Consider the following 16,807-nt stretch of genomic DNA (forward strand, 5'->3'; position numbering starts at 1 on the left):
AGAATACTCCACCAAATTTAGCGATATAAGGAATACAGCTGTGAAAACAAAGGAGGGCATTTTAATTCTCAGTCTTAAGAGTTGGTCTTCTAGCCTTTGCTATTTTAGGAAAGAAAGATGTATTTTTTTGATTGACACTAGGCAAAAAAGTTATGGCTAGTTACTTTTCTTGAACAATTGGCTATCATTGTTTTAACATTCATGGCTTGACACAATAAGCTCTGCATGGGTGAAAGTACAGTGGTACCTCGGGTCACGAACTTAATTCGTTCCGCGACTCTAGTTGCAACCCGAATTGGTCGCGACCTGAATCAAATTTTCTCATAAGGTTCAATGTAAATACGGTTAATCCGTTCTGACCCCTCTGAATTTGGTCGCGACCCGATTTTGGTCGCGTCCCGAATCAAATTTCCCCATAAGGTTCAGTGTAATTACGGTTAATCCGTTCTGAACCATATGTATTTTTTTTTTAAACCACAAAAATATGACACAAAGTACAGTACAAAGAGAGAGAACGCTAACCTTGCTCGAGGCGACTTCTGGCGTGGAGGACAGGAAGGTGGGTGGGGAGGTGGTTATTGCTTGGAGAGTCCCCCTCCCTACAGGAAGCCACGACCACGTGTCACGGGAGGGAAAATGGGCGCGGATCCTGTTCGTCACCCGATCTGGCGTTCGCGAACGGAGGCAAAATTTTGCAAACAGAGCTGTTCGTGACCCAAATTGGTCGTGAACAGAGGCGTTCATGACCCGAGGTACCACTGTATATTTCTTTATGCTACTTTAAGCCAATTTACTTTGAGGCAGTTTAATTAGAGAAGTCAGTGCATCAACCTAGCACATTGATCTACAGCCATATAAATTAGATCACTTATTTAGTCAAAGAGTTTCAAAGCACACTTTCTTTGGTGAACAAAAACCAGGCTGAATATGGTCTGTGAAGCAGTTTGCTGGGGGAGAGAGAGAGAGAAAGAGACAGATAACTGTGGACAGTGTGAAACAAGATGAAAAGAATGTGTCTGACAATGTGTGCTGCCCCCCCCCATGTTCTAGTGAGCCTCTTAATGGGATGGAGGAATTGGTCTTCTGTGGGTGCTGTGAAGTTTCCAACTATTGCTCAAAAACATGAACAATTATGTATACTGTTAGCCAAAAGGAACAGCAACAATTCTTAAGTGTCTTTTGAATAAAGATAATAATTTTTCTAAAGCAACCTTTAGTTCCTGAATTCGTCACTTTGTAAGAAATTAAATATTTTCTCCCACTCAAATTCACAATTTGACATTTTAAAGATATTAGGGAAAAGAAACAGCATGCACTATGATATTAAACTAGGGTAGTGCATTATACCAAATTCAGTTTGACTGCTTTGTAACACTTGTTTTTACTCGATGTTATGAATTTATGTTTACATTCACTAACTTTATCTTGCAGTGTGCCTTGGTTTATTCATGTTCATCTCCAGAAAACATAATTAGTAAAGATAATTTACCATTATTAAATGCAGGTATGTATGTTTCATTTATAATGGTAGGACTAACGTTTAACATTAACCTTTGTCTATAATCAAAAGGATGAGCTAGCTTCAGGCTCATATGATTTCTGACAGCTTCTGGTAGGGGTCAAAGTGTGTATGCAAATGTCTTGCTAATTGTATAATCATCTCTCTACTGATATGCAGTCTCCCTGGTTTTTGTAGCTTCAGTAAATGCTGTCATCCAGAAATTCTTTTTCAGAAGAAGTAGCTACTGTTATAGCTAAGGGGAAATCATTTGAAACTGTTGGAAAATGTATTCATCCCCTGCGGAAATTCTGTGAAATCATCTACTCAATTTCTTTGCTGACTTCATAGTCAAGGCCAGAAATTTTAGTTAAAGCATATTAGTGAAACCTGGAATGTACATGATGATGGTTGTACAGACCAAACTGTCAGAGTATAGGCAGTGTGGAACTGGAGTTCCAATTTAAACCAGTAAAGCTTTCTGTGTCAAAGAAAAATTTTCCAGCAGCAAAGGTAAATCACTGAGAATTTCAAGGTATAAGTTTGTTGCATTGCAGAGAGCAAAGCTCTGTCTTTCCAACACTATTCCCTTGGACAGTTGAACTTTTCCCCTAAAGTATCTTTATCTTCTTTGGATTGTGAGTCAGTTTATTGGCCCTCACCCAGCCCATTACTGCAGTCTTCATTAAGATTTTTTCCAGCAAGATAGCCTAGCTCACTTGGGCAATACATTTTATCACAATAACGTGATGAATGTGATTTCCTATTGGTTTTTTTCCCCCTATAGTATGTATTCCTTTATATAGTTATTAGCAGACATGCAAGAGAATTATGGAACATACACACACACAAACATACACACACCTATTTAACCTCTGTATCTTGAACTGTTCATTGTATTCTTTGCCATTCTGGATATATAATGAGGAAGTTGGAAACATTCCCTTGTGGATTATAAAATCTCTCAGGCTGGAAGGCCATTGGCTTTATTCTTGAGTTTCTTCTTAGTATATGAAGCCCAAATCCTTCATGAATTATGAAGCCTTTGTTGGAGAACAAGAATGAGAAATAATAATAATGTATTAAACTTGTATTTTGCCCAACTTTCAGTGAATCTGAGTGGTTATGAATTGTTAATCTTATAAGTGATTGTTGTATTTCAATTCTTATTTTAAAGCTTTGGGGTTTTATTGTTAATCATGTATCAATTTCAAATGTTGACATTAAAATAATATATGTGTAAGAGTACAGAAATGGCCTTGAAGAAGGCATCAGCAGTCAATACATAAACACCAGCTTAGCTTTGGAAGGGAGGAATGAGTGAGAAAGAAACTCAAGATTGTCCCACCTTAATTCTCCTTGCTATAACAAGGGGAGAGAGTAATGTATGTCTTGGTTTTATACTGTATACTGTGTGGTACCTGATACTTGCAGTAATTCTGTTATTATACCCTACAACAATAAGTTCTAGTAGTAGGAGTGGAATCTCTTTCCTAATCTAGCCTATCTCAAAGGGCTGACAGTTACCCTACATGTATTCTATTTTTTTTTTAAAATCAAATTCAAATAGAGAAGATTCCAGAAAGGATAATGACCCTGTAAAGAAAATAAGGGACTTCTTTTAATATTTTGACTTTCCAAAAATTAAGTTTCTTTTCTGCTCTTTACTAGCAAGTTCTCTTTATGAGATATGTTATTAAAACCACTAATGCAGAGGAAATTTTAATTATCTTTGTTCAGAGGTTTCCTCTGAAGTATAATGTAACTTAATATTTAATTTTAGATTTTATCTTCCATAATCCCCCAGACAGCATAATAACAAAGTTGAACACATCTGAAGGCACTGATTGGGAAAGGCTAGTTTATACAAATCACTATAAGCTTTTTTTGCATATTCTTCATGGATATATGAGCAGATATTAGAAGTATAAAATGAAATCTTTCAATAATTGGTAATAATATATATCATTGAATCCATATATGTAACTCTTTTAAAAAGTAAAGCTAAAGAAAGAGTTACTGAGTGGCCCCTAGAACTTAGTTCAGTTTTTTAAAAAAGTCCAAAGCAGCTTTAAAATAATTTAAACAATTGATTTTTTTTTTCCAGATTTTGAAAATGTGTACATTGTATAAAGAATTAGATTAGATTAAATTTCTATCATTTTAGGAAAAAATTAATAGGAAATACCACTTAGTTCAGTAATCTACCTGAGAGATAGGAACGGAACCACACCATACCTTTGTCTTCAATTTCCAATTCTCAGACAATTCAGGAGGATAACATGATTGATTGAAAGCTACTGAGAAGTCAGAGAGGATAATCAGAGTACATTCTCTCTGCTGATCTCCAAACAAAGGTCATTCATTAAGCTTACTAAGATAATTTCAACCCGATAGCCCACTTTTCTAAGACAAAAACCAGTGGGTAGAAGCTTTACAGTGAGAGATCCAAACTTCAGCAGAGGAGGAATTTCCTGACTGTGAGAGTTATTAAGCAATAGAACAGTCTGCCTCCTGAAGCCATGGGTGCTCTGTCACTGGAGGTTTTCAAGAAAAGACTAGACAGCCATTTATCCAGAATGGTATGAGGATTTCTGCACTGGGCAGGGGGTTAGACTAGAAGATCCCTTCCAACCTGTGATTCTATTATTCTATTTATAATGTTAATTAAATCTAATAAATTTTCAGCTAAAAGTGGCAAGCCAAGTTGGTAAGGATCCAGAGAACAAGTGGGTAATGTACCACTTCAACAGGCTGTCCAGATCCTCCGGTATCAAAAATTGAAATTGATCCAATCTATCTGTAGAAGAGGAATAACTATACATCTCTATAGCTCACCCTATATCAAAGATGGCATCCAGACTAACCTGAATATGAGACTGTTTCTCTCTTAAAAATCACTGAAAGTATTGTAGTGAACCCCATAAAGTTCAGTATCAGAACTCTACAAGGAGGAGGTGTGGTTCAAGTCAGCCCTCTTACAGTCTGAAACAACTCAGCAGCCCATGACATTGTGATACAAATATGTGCAGGAAAAAAACTGCTTCTTTCCTGCACATTGTCATTACGTAGACCTTCCATGGGGGATTATGTTGTGCCATGTCAGATTAAAGTGAAGTCTTTCTCCACCCACACTCTACTCATCTATCTTGCGCTTCAATTCCCACAGTTCTTCTATGTGCCACAGGATAATTTCTGAAGCAGATTGGAAAAGTAGTTAGGAACAATTGTGTCAACCACCCTGGCAAGCTCCCTATTCCAGATACTAACAAGAAAATTGAGAGAATTATTAGTGGAACCCTCTTCCACCCACTCACCCACACCCAGCACACCATCCTAATATTTGAGCCTGCTCATTTATGTCTTCAGTGAGAACTCTGGGTTGATTTGTTTGATGATCACTTTGTTTCTTTTCTTGGCTGTCTATGCTGCCCTCAGAAATCTTCTCCAACACCAGAATTCAAAAGTGTTAATATGTTTCCTATCCTGCTTCTCCAAAGTACAACTTTCACTTACCTGGGTAATATATCCACTGTAATAATCTTTGGAAAAGGTTACAGCTGTAGTTAAGCAATTCCATAATGTTTTCTCTTTTACAGTGTTAAAAAACCCAATCTGTAAATTATATAGATTCCCCACTTCTGACAACAAGTGGATGTGTATACGAGAACAGATGTTTGAGAGCAATCTTTCTTTTCATGTTCCCAAGGAACTCATCAGCCTACACATAAAGGAGGATCTGAGAAGGTAGGTGAAACGAAAATGTTAAAAAATGTGCTGTTAGAATGGTTTTTAGAAAATTGCTGGTGGTAATTGACTAAAATATTGATTATAGTAATCAACTAAAATGCTTGAACTCACTTATAGAAATTTAGAATTCCAGTCCACTCAGCTCCTATGGAGGTAAACTGGAAATAATGTAAAAGAATCAAACTATTGCTAAGGGACCAACACAGGCATTACAGCTGAAGCAAGTTGCAGCTTACGCAGAAAATCTTTTGTAGCTTTTCCTGCCCTGGAGAGTCCAGTGGCCTGCCTGGATTGGGTGTGGCCAGTCCAGAATCTGAAACTGTTATACTGCCAAATACTCGAAGTACTTTTCTGAATTAGTGTTGAGCAGAGGAACATAATAGAAGTTTTCAAGCAGTTTAATTACATTATTCTAGCCAGCCAGCTTTCATATGTTCATATTTTGTATGTTATGAGTTAAGCTTCTGAGTAGGATTTTCTGATAATAATCAGACCATTAATCTTGTTGTAGGTTTATTCATACAAAGAAGAAAATGTATTAAGCCATTAGAAGGAAGTTTACATTTTAATGTGTTTCTTTTTCTTAACTTAGCTCTTTATTATACTGATATTACAAATCAACAAAAAACCATTGTACAATTTTTAACTTCATAGAGAAAGAACTTTAGTATCCTTCTATGAGACAGTATCCCCCTAGTAGATGCAGGCAGTCTAAAAGTTGATAGCACAGTTGATAGTATCATACTTTTTTCCTTTCTGGTACATATCCTCTATTGAAGCAATAAAACTGCCTGCATCTTCATGTGAAATCCAATTTGAACTAGATTTAGATAATACATCTCTACTTCAAACTAATAAATTATAGGTGCCAGCAGGTAGGAAAAGATGGAGCAAATGACAAAAAGTGAACCATGATGTCATATGCAAATACCATAACTTGCAACAGCCATTGGGACACGGCTACATAAAGGAGGAATTTGCATCATAATATCAGCACATGAATCATCATTTTTATGTGAAGTTGATTTCCTGTCCTACATGAACACATTGCTTAAACAATTAAGTCTATAATAACCTAGAATGAGAGGGCTAAGTAAGGTTATTTTTTTCAGCTACGACCTTGAAGTGGTATGTTTTTCTGTGTTTATTTGGTAAGTATTTGAAATTACTAACAATCTCAAACATTTACTAGAATTAGCAATAGCCACTTATATTGTCTTCTTCAGCAAGCTTTCACCAACCCTAATATCTAACAATCAAGAAGAAACTCAGAGAAGTATGTAGCTTCAGGAATTTAGCCTGAATCAACAGATGTAAAAACCAAATTTCACCCAGCACAACAGGAACCTCTGGAGTTTTCTGTATTCTGTAATGCAACCAAGCTGTTGTAGTTGTAACAGTAAAAGTTTGCCATGTGTTTTCATTTAATACTGATATGAATGTTTCAATTATGTCAGTCTCCAGAGTTAATAGGAAGCTGGCAATTTGCTAAAGGATTTCCTTTTGTAACTCCATGAAGTGACTGTTTTTTATTAGCCTGACATTTTCACTCAGCAGGTACATTTGCCAAGATGATTAACCCAGACAGATATATCCTGGTATTATATATTTAAAGTGAAAGTAAGATTTACTTAAAGTGGTTTGTTAATTTTTTTTTTAAATTGAAAATTTGAATATGCCATTCTCATCATCCAAGTCAAACTGTTTTAATCTGGGAATTCATTATTTGTTAAATAGAGTTTTGGGGTTTTTTTTAAGTGATGTTGGTAGTTCTGTTGTTCCTAGATTCCATAGCATATTTTTCAGTATTAAACAATTAGATGTGGATAGAAACCATCTTATTTTCACATGAAAGCTGGAGGACATTAGTATAATTTATAAACATTGATAAGGTGTAGATTCAAAAGATAACACCTCATCAAACAGTAATATAAATGGAAGGAGATAGGACATGGGTCTTGAAGATACTGATTCAAGACTTACTTCCATTTTTTTCCACTGTAAAACATAGAAATAACAGAGTAACTTTTGTGTGTCTAAGTCAGTCTATCAGCCTTCTAGAATGTAGATATTTGGGGATTATCATTCTCAGAATTCTTATTCAACACAACTGAATTCTAATAGTTCCAAGACACATGCCAGTTTAAGGAAGACTGTTCTGCAGCAGCATGGATTCTAGCATTTCCTCCAGGCTCTCCTTACCCTATTGAAGGACACCTTCAATTAAAACTGGATCTATTTCTATGCAAAAAAGTGCTTTAATGATTAGGCCCAGGATAATGTTATATATAAATAAGAATGGTAAAACTAGCTGTTGAACTATAACTGTTAACCACTTCATTTGTACTAACATCTTTGTAGCATTGGATTGATAAAAAAGATTATTATGATTATGATTATTTTGCTATAGGAATCAGGACCTTAAAGAACTTGGGGAACTCGCTCCACATTGGGACAATATGCGTAAAAATGTTATTGCACACTGTGATCAAATGTTGACCCTGTACCAAAATATGCTTGCAGAACTTGGAAAATATACAGGTCAGAAAATGCTTAAAAATTAAAGTTATGATTTTGTGGGTTTTTATTTTACAGAACTATGTTTCATACAACTTATTTGTTACTGACTATCACACTTTCCTAGAGAGATCAAGCACAAACCATGAGCACATATGACCCTCTCCTTTTCTCTTAAAGTTATGAAAAAAATAATTACAGTATCGAATGCTACAGGTTTTCTTATATGGCTGCTGCAGTGGTTGTTTAGATGCATCCATTTCTAGGTGAGAATATGTGTTCATTTTTTGCTATAAAAATTATTGTTCCATCATTTTATTTACTTCTTACCTTACCATTTACAGACACCTCCACCCATAAATGAGAGTGTACATCAGATAATACTTAAAATAGTCTTTAAGATACCACAAGGTTCTTTATTTTTAGTAAATATATATAATAAATGCATCACTGTTGTCAACAAATCCATATATTAATTAAATATGCTGGTCTGTGGTCATAATAAATATTTGATTCATTGATATTAACTAAAGTGGGCGTTAGTCCTCTGTGTTTTATTGGTATGCCAATTACAAGAAGACAATCCTTTGGTTACAACAATGCAGATAGTCTTGAATTTAGTGATACTAAGAAATTGCACTCATATTTCTGTAATTTCTCCCTTACAATCATATCTCTGTAGATACTGTAGCTTTGGACAATAAAATAGGACTCCTATCATGTGAATTCTTACAAATTGAAAATAGAGCAATATTCAGATTCAGAGAGAAAAATGTGATGTAGAGCATGGGGCTCTCAGACTTGTTAGCAATTCTTTAAAGCAGCTGCAACTTTTCCTGGGATTGCATGGGTGCCATCTGAAGCTGCAGCACAAAGTTTCTTGACACTCAATAGTTTAAAGTATTACTGACACAGAAGTATCATCTTGGATTTTAGGAAAGACAAAAGATCTGTATCCTCAGTTATATATTATTTTATACATTATACTATATAATTTTTTTCAGGCTCTTCTTTCAAATCAAGTTGCAGTAAAGGAGAGAAAACACTAGAATTTGTTCCAATAAATCTACATCTGCAGAGAATGCATGTGCACAGCCCTTGTTTAAAAGGTAGGCTATATGAAGTACACAGTTCACTGCCCGGTAATTTTATTTAAGTCCAATCATGAAATATCTTCTCCTTTCTTCTCTGTTAGCTGCACTTTTAGATTTGGGTGTTTCTGCTATTGAAATGCACAGAGCTGTATTTAAATTTGTGTTCCTTGTTGAAAAACAAATGACTATTAAATCTGTCTTTTTCTCACAATTGTCCTAGAAGATACTTGCATCTTTCATATTTTGTTTATATTGATGTATCTTTATGCTTTTCCCAGATGGATGCCAAGTATACCCTTGATTTAGTGGTGGAATTAGTTTCAGCTGAAGCCTGATTTGGATATATATTTTTAAGTTTGTTGAACTTAAAAGTTTGGTTGAAATTAGTATTTTTAATTTTGGAGAGTAATTATAAATCCAACTAGAGGATTTATAATATCTACCTCATGGAGGTTTTATTATATTTGTGTGTTGCTTTTCTTACAGTAGATGTTTTTATTGTATTTTATTTTGTTGTAAGCCATCAAGAGTTGGAATGATTTATTAGCATGTACATTTAATAAATTAAATAACAAAAACAAACAGTGGAAAGGGATCTTAATATTGTGTTATCTTTATTTATGGCCAAAAACCAAAAGTAAACTACAAACTCATATAAGGAAGAATAAAAGGTAAGGGGAAAAAAAGCTGAAGTAAATTACTGTAAATAAATTATCAATATGAGTTATTTATCTGGTAAAAAAGCTGCAGGTTAATGGATTCTCCCACAAATTCCTAATGCCTCTGGGCTTTGACAATGTTAAAAGACCCATCAGACATCCAAAGACTATAAATTCAGTACCCAAATATAATTATATATGGGGCAATAGCAGATGCTTTACACTGGCCACCTCTAGCCATTTTTAATCAAGTGTCCAAGATTCGTGCCATTGTCTGTACTACTGAACAGAAGGTGATTAAAATTAATTTGTTTAGTGGACATTGAGACAAGTCAGTTGTAGTAGAATCTTGCTAGGATGTCAAGATGTTTGTGTACCAAACATGCATTGTGAAATCTTCATTTTATTTGCTTTATGTCTTATCCTTGAGTTTTCAGTGCTGATCTAATTGACTGTAATGAACATCTTATGATGTAATGCAGCTTGCATGTCATACTTGAGGAGGCTGCAGTTATACACAATTCACTGAGTTGTATATAGATGTATTTTTTTGTTCCACTGTTTACTTTACTGGAAATTTTCTTACAAAGAATTAGACTGGAGAGTCTGAAGTATAAATAGACATGTTTCCTATTAGAGGCACAATACCTGGGTGTGATATAACTGCTACCTTTCTTGTGTCTTAAAGTTACTACAGAAATGTTCAAACTATGGTTCCTGTAATATATAATTCTACGTTCCAGTGATATAAATAATTATATCCTATCAAAGGTGTACTGTTATCTTTTTATAACCTTGAAGCATTTCATTATTTCCATTTGTATTTGTATTTTATTTATTTATTTATTTACTTGAAGTATTTTTGTAGAATCTAATAACTACAATTCTTGTAATAAGTCCTTGATTTAAAGGACTACTGGGAGGAAGGGATGTCCACTGCACCCAAATATCTATTAAATGGCAAGTGGGAATTTATGCATGCGTAAAATGATGTTAACACACACACAGAATTATGAATAGTTTTTGTTCACTGCCTCCAAAATTCACTAAACTGAAGTCTATTAAATCAACTGCATGAATATTAATGCAATATTAATACAATCTTTGTTTTGTAATTTTATATGCAAAACAAAGATTGAGCAAAAAAGCAAAACAAATCCCAAAACCATTAGGAATAATAATGTAATATAGAAACCTAAATAAAAAGGCACTAAAATGAAAGGACCCAATAACTCTGTTTGAAAAAGTTGTATTTTCTGTTGTCATCAATGTAGTATCATTTGGAAGTATTTTTTTTTCCCTCATAGAATTTCTAAAACTGGTAAGAGGCTTATCCAATAATGGTATCATATCAGTTGCTAAACATTTTCTTACCAACAAAGCATGATCAGAATAACATAAAGGAAGTATGATTGACTGTGTGTTTCTTCCCACTCGCAGGAATATGTCATCAATCTTCTAGATCGGTTTGGACAATATAGTATAATGAGCTCGTGGCTTAGCTTAACAACTGGTGGTTTTTTTCTTTGACTTATTCTGGCTAAAAGAAGCCATTGAGCTATAGTAGATGAGACAATAAAATAGGCTTTCAGAAGTGATAGCTTGATAGCTGCTCCCAAAATGAAGAACCGTGGAGTGGTGAACCTGGTCATTTTCAGGTGAATAGGAATTAATGGTTGGTGAAATTCATTTGAGGAGAGTATTTATGTTATTTAGGGCACATATCCAGGAATACATTAGGAACCATAGGTTTAAGACTTACTTTTAATTTCTAGCATGTTCTAAAATGACGTATGTTTACTTACTACTTATTATCCCTGTAAGAGAATATAGTGCATCCTTATATGTACAATTTAGTATGTAATCTTTCTGTTGCAGATGTTCTTTATGATGTCATCACTGTAGGCGCTCCTGCAGCACATTTTCAGGGGTTTAAAAATGGTGGTCTTCAGAAATTATTGAATAAATTTGAAGCGGAAAGACGAAAGTAAGTACACTGCCATTAATTCATTGTGAAATTAAACTTTTTATAGTGTTATGATCATTGCATTTTAGATATAGTCCTGGTTAACTAATTTTGCATTGAATCTAAACATTTCTAGCAATTCTTGTTCTTAGTTAGATTATGAAGATAAGGATTATCAGCATGATTAATTTTATGTTTCTGTTGCTTTTCCCAAGTGAGTATATGGTAACACATTATTAATATTTATTTATTTAGAAAATTAAACAAGTATGTATCTCATTATAAAAAGTAATCTCAATTATTTTAATTTTATAGAAAAAGAGCTGAAAAACTAAAAACAATAAATGTATAAAGGTTACTTTAAGAATGTAATTGCAAATCACAACATATGTACTTACAAAAAGAAGAAATTAATTTGGGGGGGTGAATCAGTGTACATTGTTCAGTTGTTTTCAATCATAAATCCATCAGCATGCAAAGTTAAAACACATATAGTATATAGATTAATTGTATGCATTTTTGTAAACAACAAATATTCATATTTCTGAACAAGATAATTTTTTATGTATTTTCCCCATTATGTATAATTTTGGATATGAAGTTTTAGAATCAAATGCCATATTACAAAATTTAGAAAGCTACATGAAGATTAGCTGCATTTTGAATCATATATTGGCCTCAGAAAGTAATTTACTTAAAAATATGATCCAAACAAAACCCCATCTGTTCATCTATATTAGTTTTGTTATATTGAAAATGAATATTTATTTCAAATGCTACAGTTGCCTGACTGTAAGCATCTTATGAGTGACATTCACACATATACAAGAAAGCAATAATTAACTATAGCAAAATGATAAATACAAATAATAATAATAATAATAATAATAATAATAATAATACTGTAGTGATAAAACCAGGGTGTCATATGTCATCAAACAAACAAAAAAATTCCTATGTTCGTTCAATCTCACCACATTCCTTAAATAAATGTTGAAAAAGTCATATTTTTAAAAGCTTGCTACACAGTCAAATCAAGTCAAACCTTTATTATAGCTTTTGGACCAGAAAGCACAACAAAAAAAATACATAGAATTGTAATTATTGTAAAACTTTTTAAAATGCAATAAAATTACATAAAATACATTATTATAGTAACTGTAGTACAAATAGCAGTGGCAATCACCAAAATTTGTGCTAAACTTCAGCCGTAGGATGGCTACAACAAATGATAGCACAAAATTGGGCAACTTGGGAAGATATATCAGGGTCCTGGTCAGATAGAAGCCATGACAGATAGATATTGTGCTCTCTACCAGGGTAGTACTTTAAAATGGAATAAATATATATCTTCCTTGATTCCCTATAGAGAGAGCAACAAAGGAGCATATGGCTTAGGGATTCCACAGAGCCATCTCCAGATGGAAATTTCAACCAAAAATTAAGGAGATATAACCAGGCTGTGGCACTCACAGAAACCAAACTTGTCTCTAACCTTAAAATAGCATTCTTGATGCATCTTGGAACTGCAAGTATTGCTCTTATAAATTTGGACTGGACAGCTTCCAGGACATTAAACTTTGTAAAAATGCAAATTGGAACACTGTAAAGAAGCAGAGAGATGACCTTAGCAAGAAAAACCTTGTAAGCTGCAGGAATAAAATGTGCCCCCTTAGAATAGAAGAATCTTAAGACAGCTATAGAGCTATGTTGGGCCACATTTGCTCGATAAGAGAAATGTGCGCTCCAAAAGTAGGTAGCCTGGAACTGCACCCCAAGATATTTATAAGTAGGTACTTGCTCTATTGGGGTCCCATTAATTTGCCATTTATGTAACCTACTGTTGTGTCATGCTAACACTAGCACTTTAGCTTTTTGATAGTTTACTACAGGTTGTTCTTTTAGACAAAAGGAAGCCAATGACCTTAGTGCCCTTCTCATTCCCACCTGGGAGACAGACAAAATTACTACATCATCTCCATATAGAAAGGCTGGAATTGCACGATCTGCTAACATTGGAGAGTGATGATTAGAAGATGAGAGAGCCTGAATTATTGAATTGATATACAAATTAAAAAGGGAGCTAGAATACACCCTTGTGGAAACTGCTCCAGAAAGGTTTCTCCAAGGGAAAATCTGACTCTCAATGAGATGTTAGAATAAAAAGTCTGGATAAGAAGGAGCTGTCTTTTAACCATTGAGGATTCCTGAAGTTTTTGCCATAGCATCTCTCTTGGAATCAGATCAAAACTTATTTGAAATCCACAAAGGTGCAAAAAAGGTGCCTTTGGGCAGTGAAGTACTGTATATTTTTCAGCTGAATGGTGCAAGCCCAGATAGTGGCCTAAGGTTGAACAGTCCCCTCTAAATCCCACCTGTTCCTCAACAAGAATATTTTCACCTTGGACCCAATCCAACAGTTTTAAATAAAGATACTTTACATATTGTTTGATTATTGTATTAATCAAGCTAATTGGTTTATAGTTGTTAGGGTTAAGTCCATTTTCTGTATTCTTATAGAGAGGGATAACTACGGCCTCATTCCACTCAGATGGAAAACATTCAGACCAATGTAGACTGCATTACATTAGGTTACCAAAAAGGTGACAAGGGCATGGGTGACTGTACCCAGCAACTTCTACTGCAGGAATGACCACACCTGGCTCACCAGCTGAAGCTGGGCAGATGACTTCCTGGCCACAGCTTCCACCTCTTCTTCCAGCAGAAGCTGATAGTCCAGGATTATTGCCAGATTACGCAGCAGCTCCTTCTGGGGGAGTTCAAAGCTATAATTGATATTGTTGCAGAATCAGCCACTTCATCTTTCTGTTTTTTTCCCATCCATATCCTCACAACCTCCAGGCACTGAGACAAGACTTTCACTGTATCTCTCATACAGTCAAGTGCAGAGATGCATAACTGAACCACAAACCATCAGATGACCTCCCCTAGTAGCTTCATGTAGATGTTGAGTGATATGGGGGGGAAATCTATTTCTTAAGTGGAGTGCCTGAGGGCTCAACTTCTTCTCCCCCAAGCATAATGATTAGGACCACTCATTTAGGAAAGAACCAAACCACCAAAGAACAGTGCCACCAATTCCCAACCTTCTTTGGTGTCTAGAAGGCTACTAGGCTCAATAGTATTGAAGGTCTCCAAAAGTTCTAGCAGGACTAGTAAGTCTATGCTCCCCCCATCTAAGACTCCACATAGGTCATCAGTGAGAATGACTGTTTTTGTCCCGTGGCTGAAAAGATTCCAGACAATCCATTTTTTCCAGAGTTGTTCATAGTTGTTTTGACTACAGTGATTTGAGTGTCAAGGAGGGTGTTTCCTCAGCTCTGCATGAACCATCCTGGATTTCCATGCACCACATTTTCATTTTTCAGTGAATAGAAAAATTCAAATTTCAAAGCACATCAGTTAGAAAAGAGCAAAAATAATAGGAATAGGTAAGGAAAAACAATAATAAAGGACAGGTTGAACTTAACTGAGAATTTATCTAAGATGATTTCATTGCCTACTGCATAAAGTAAATAGGATTCAAATGCATCAGTATTTGCTATATTCATTGTAGTTGTGATTATCCATACAGGAGTTATTTTCTTGGTCTAGCAAAATACACATTATTCTTTTTAAAATGAAACCCAGAAGAATACTTAATTAATAAAGATTTGATGAAGCTGATGAGAATTTGATCTGATTAATAGATGTTTATTAATAATTACAGATAGTAATCAATACAATCCTTGCTTGTGATAGCACATCTGGCCCTCTTGTTTGGTGGCTACTATACTTTACAAATCAGTAACAACAATTGGCTTCAATTCAGCAGGTTAATGCTGATGCATGTTTGATCATACATTCTAAATTACAGCAAAGTATAATTGATCATTCTTAGGATATGTAAGCTTAGATCCAGATTACTGATTTAAAATAAATAATGATAATTATATTGCAATAGATCATTTTTTATATCCATAAAATTATTAAATTGGAGCATTAAAATGCACAGCATTTTTTCAGTCCAGTTTTGGTAATAACATATAACTTAAGAATTTCACTCAATTTACCTAATGACCTTTCTTATCTTTCAGTCTTGTTGATGAAAGAAATCCCTTCAAAAAGCAGTGTCCTGATTTTTTTAAAAAAATGTTTTTCCTAAAGTCAAAGATAGTTTCCTAAAGTCAAAGACAGTCTGTAGGATTCCCTATAGATGTGTACTTTGTATGAACAAGTATAATGAAATATGGGACTCATTTATACAAAATACACTGGATTAAAAAAAAAATGATAGTCATATCACTATTTTTTTTATTTTTTACATATATGTATGTATGTATGTATGTATGTATATATATGGACTTCCGGTGAGTAATGGCTGCACTCTAGGCTGTCCTTTTCAAGTGGAGAGTCATCGTCTCAGACTTTCTTAGGCTCAGGCAGGCTCCTGAAGCCTGAAGAATTCTCCAGATCTAAGGAGAATCCTAGAAATTGTCCCATACGACCTCTGGACAGCCTTTCACAGCCAGAAGACCTTGAAACAGAGACTTTCAGGATTGACTGGTGAGTGATCAGCTGGGAAGCGGGGTTACCAGCAAGTTCCAAGCTGCGAAGAAGCCGGAAAAAAAACCGGATTGCGCTGACCTTCTCATTTCCAAAATCACCTTTGTTTGTTTGTTTTTACTTCTATAGGGTTAAAGGGTTAAAGAGAGGCTTTCTTTAGTTACAGTGCATTTTTTCCTTTTGGCTACTATAGGTGCTTTGTAGAAAGATTTACATTCTTTTTTTTATTAGGATAAATAGTTTTGTATATTCAGCAAAAAAGACAAAGGCTTGGACTTTTTATTAATTTTTAAGAAACGAGAAAAGGAATTGTTGTTGTTATTGTTATTATTATTATTATTTGAATCTGAGTTTGGGTTTTTGATATTGGAATGTGGATATGGGGACTGTGTGAACTCTGCTTTGTTTTCTTACTTAATTGGCCCTGATTGGAGAGGAATTTTAAACAAGATAAAGAGACATTCTCCTTTTCACTATTTACTTTGGATAGAATGTAAATTATATTTTTGACACTAGAGAAGGCTATTGACCATGGCTAAAGAGAGCAAACTGCAGGGATGAGTGTTTCAAGATTATGTTTCAAAACTTTGCAGAAAGAATAATTCAGTCACTGGAGGATAAATTTGATAATTTGAACAAGAAACCCGATGCTAAATTAAATGAGCCTGCTACTGATGTGAGGCAAGTTGAACACAGCTGGATATTTTGGAGAATAATATGGATAATAAAGATATGGAAGAAGAGAGAGAGAGAGATA

At 34.5% G+C, this 16,807-nt stretch overlaps 1 protein-coding gene across 9 annotated transcripts in view; it reads left to right on the top strand.

Moving 5' to 3' along the window:
• The window catches only part of INPP4B (inositol polyphosphate-4-phosphatase type II B), a 256,059-nt gene that overhangs the window by 137,866 nt on the left and 101,386 nt on the right, over positions 1–16,807 (top strand). For 6 of the 9 annotated variants that reach the window (XM_088132816.1, XM_088132818.1, XM_088132820.1 and 3 more), the window contains 5 exons: positions 1,432–1,504; positions 5,098–5,245; positions 7,659–7,789; positions 8,770–8,874; positions 11,397–11,505. In XM_088132816.1, coding sequence (XP_087988942.1) covers positions 1,432–1,504; positions 5,098–5,245; positions 7,659–7,789; positions 8,770–8,874; positions 11,397–11,505 — 566 coding nt within the window. Of the gene's footprint in view, positions 1–1,431; positions 1,505–5,097; positions 5,246–6,360; positions 6,400–7,658; positions 7,790–8,769; positions 8,875–11,396; positions 11,506–16,807 lie in introns of all 9 variants that reach the window. The other 3 variants (XM_088132815.1, XM_088132817.1, XM_088132819.1) reach the window with 1 other exon arrangement.

Source organism: Python bivittatus, unplaced genomic scaffold, assembly GCF_059951505.1.
Source record: "Python bivittatus isolate LINGU-HERP-01145 unplaced genomic scaffold, Pbiv_v1 ctg000070_np1212, whole genome shotgun sequence".
In the NCBI taxonomy this organism is placed as follows: Eukaryota; Metazoa; Chordata; class Lepidosauria; order Squamata; family Pythonidae; genus Python; species Python bivittatus.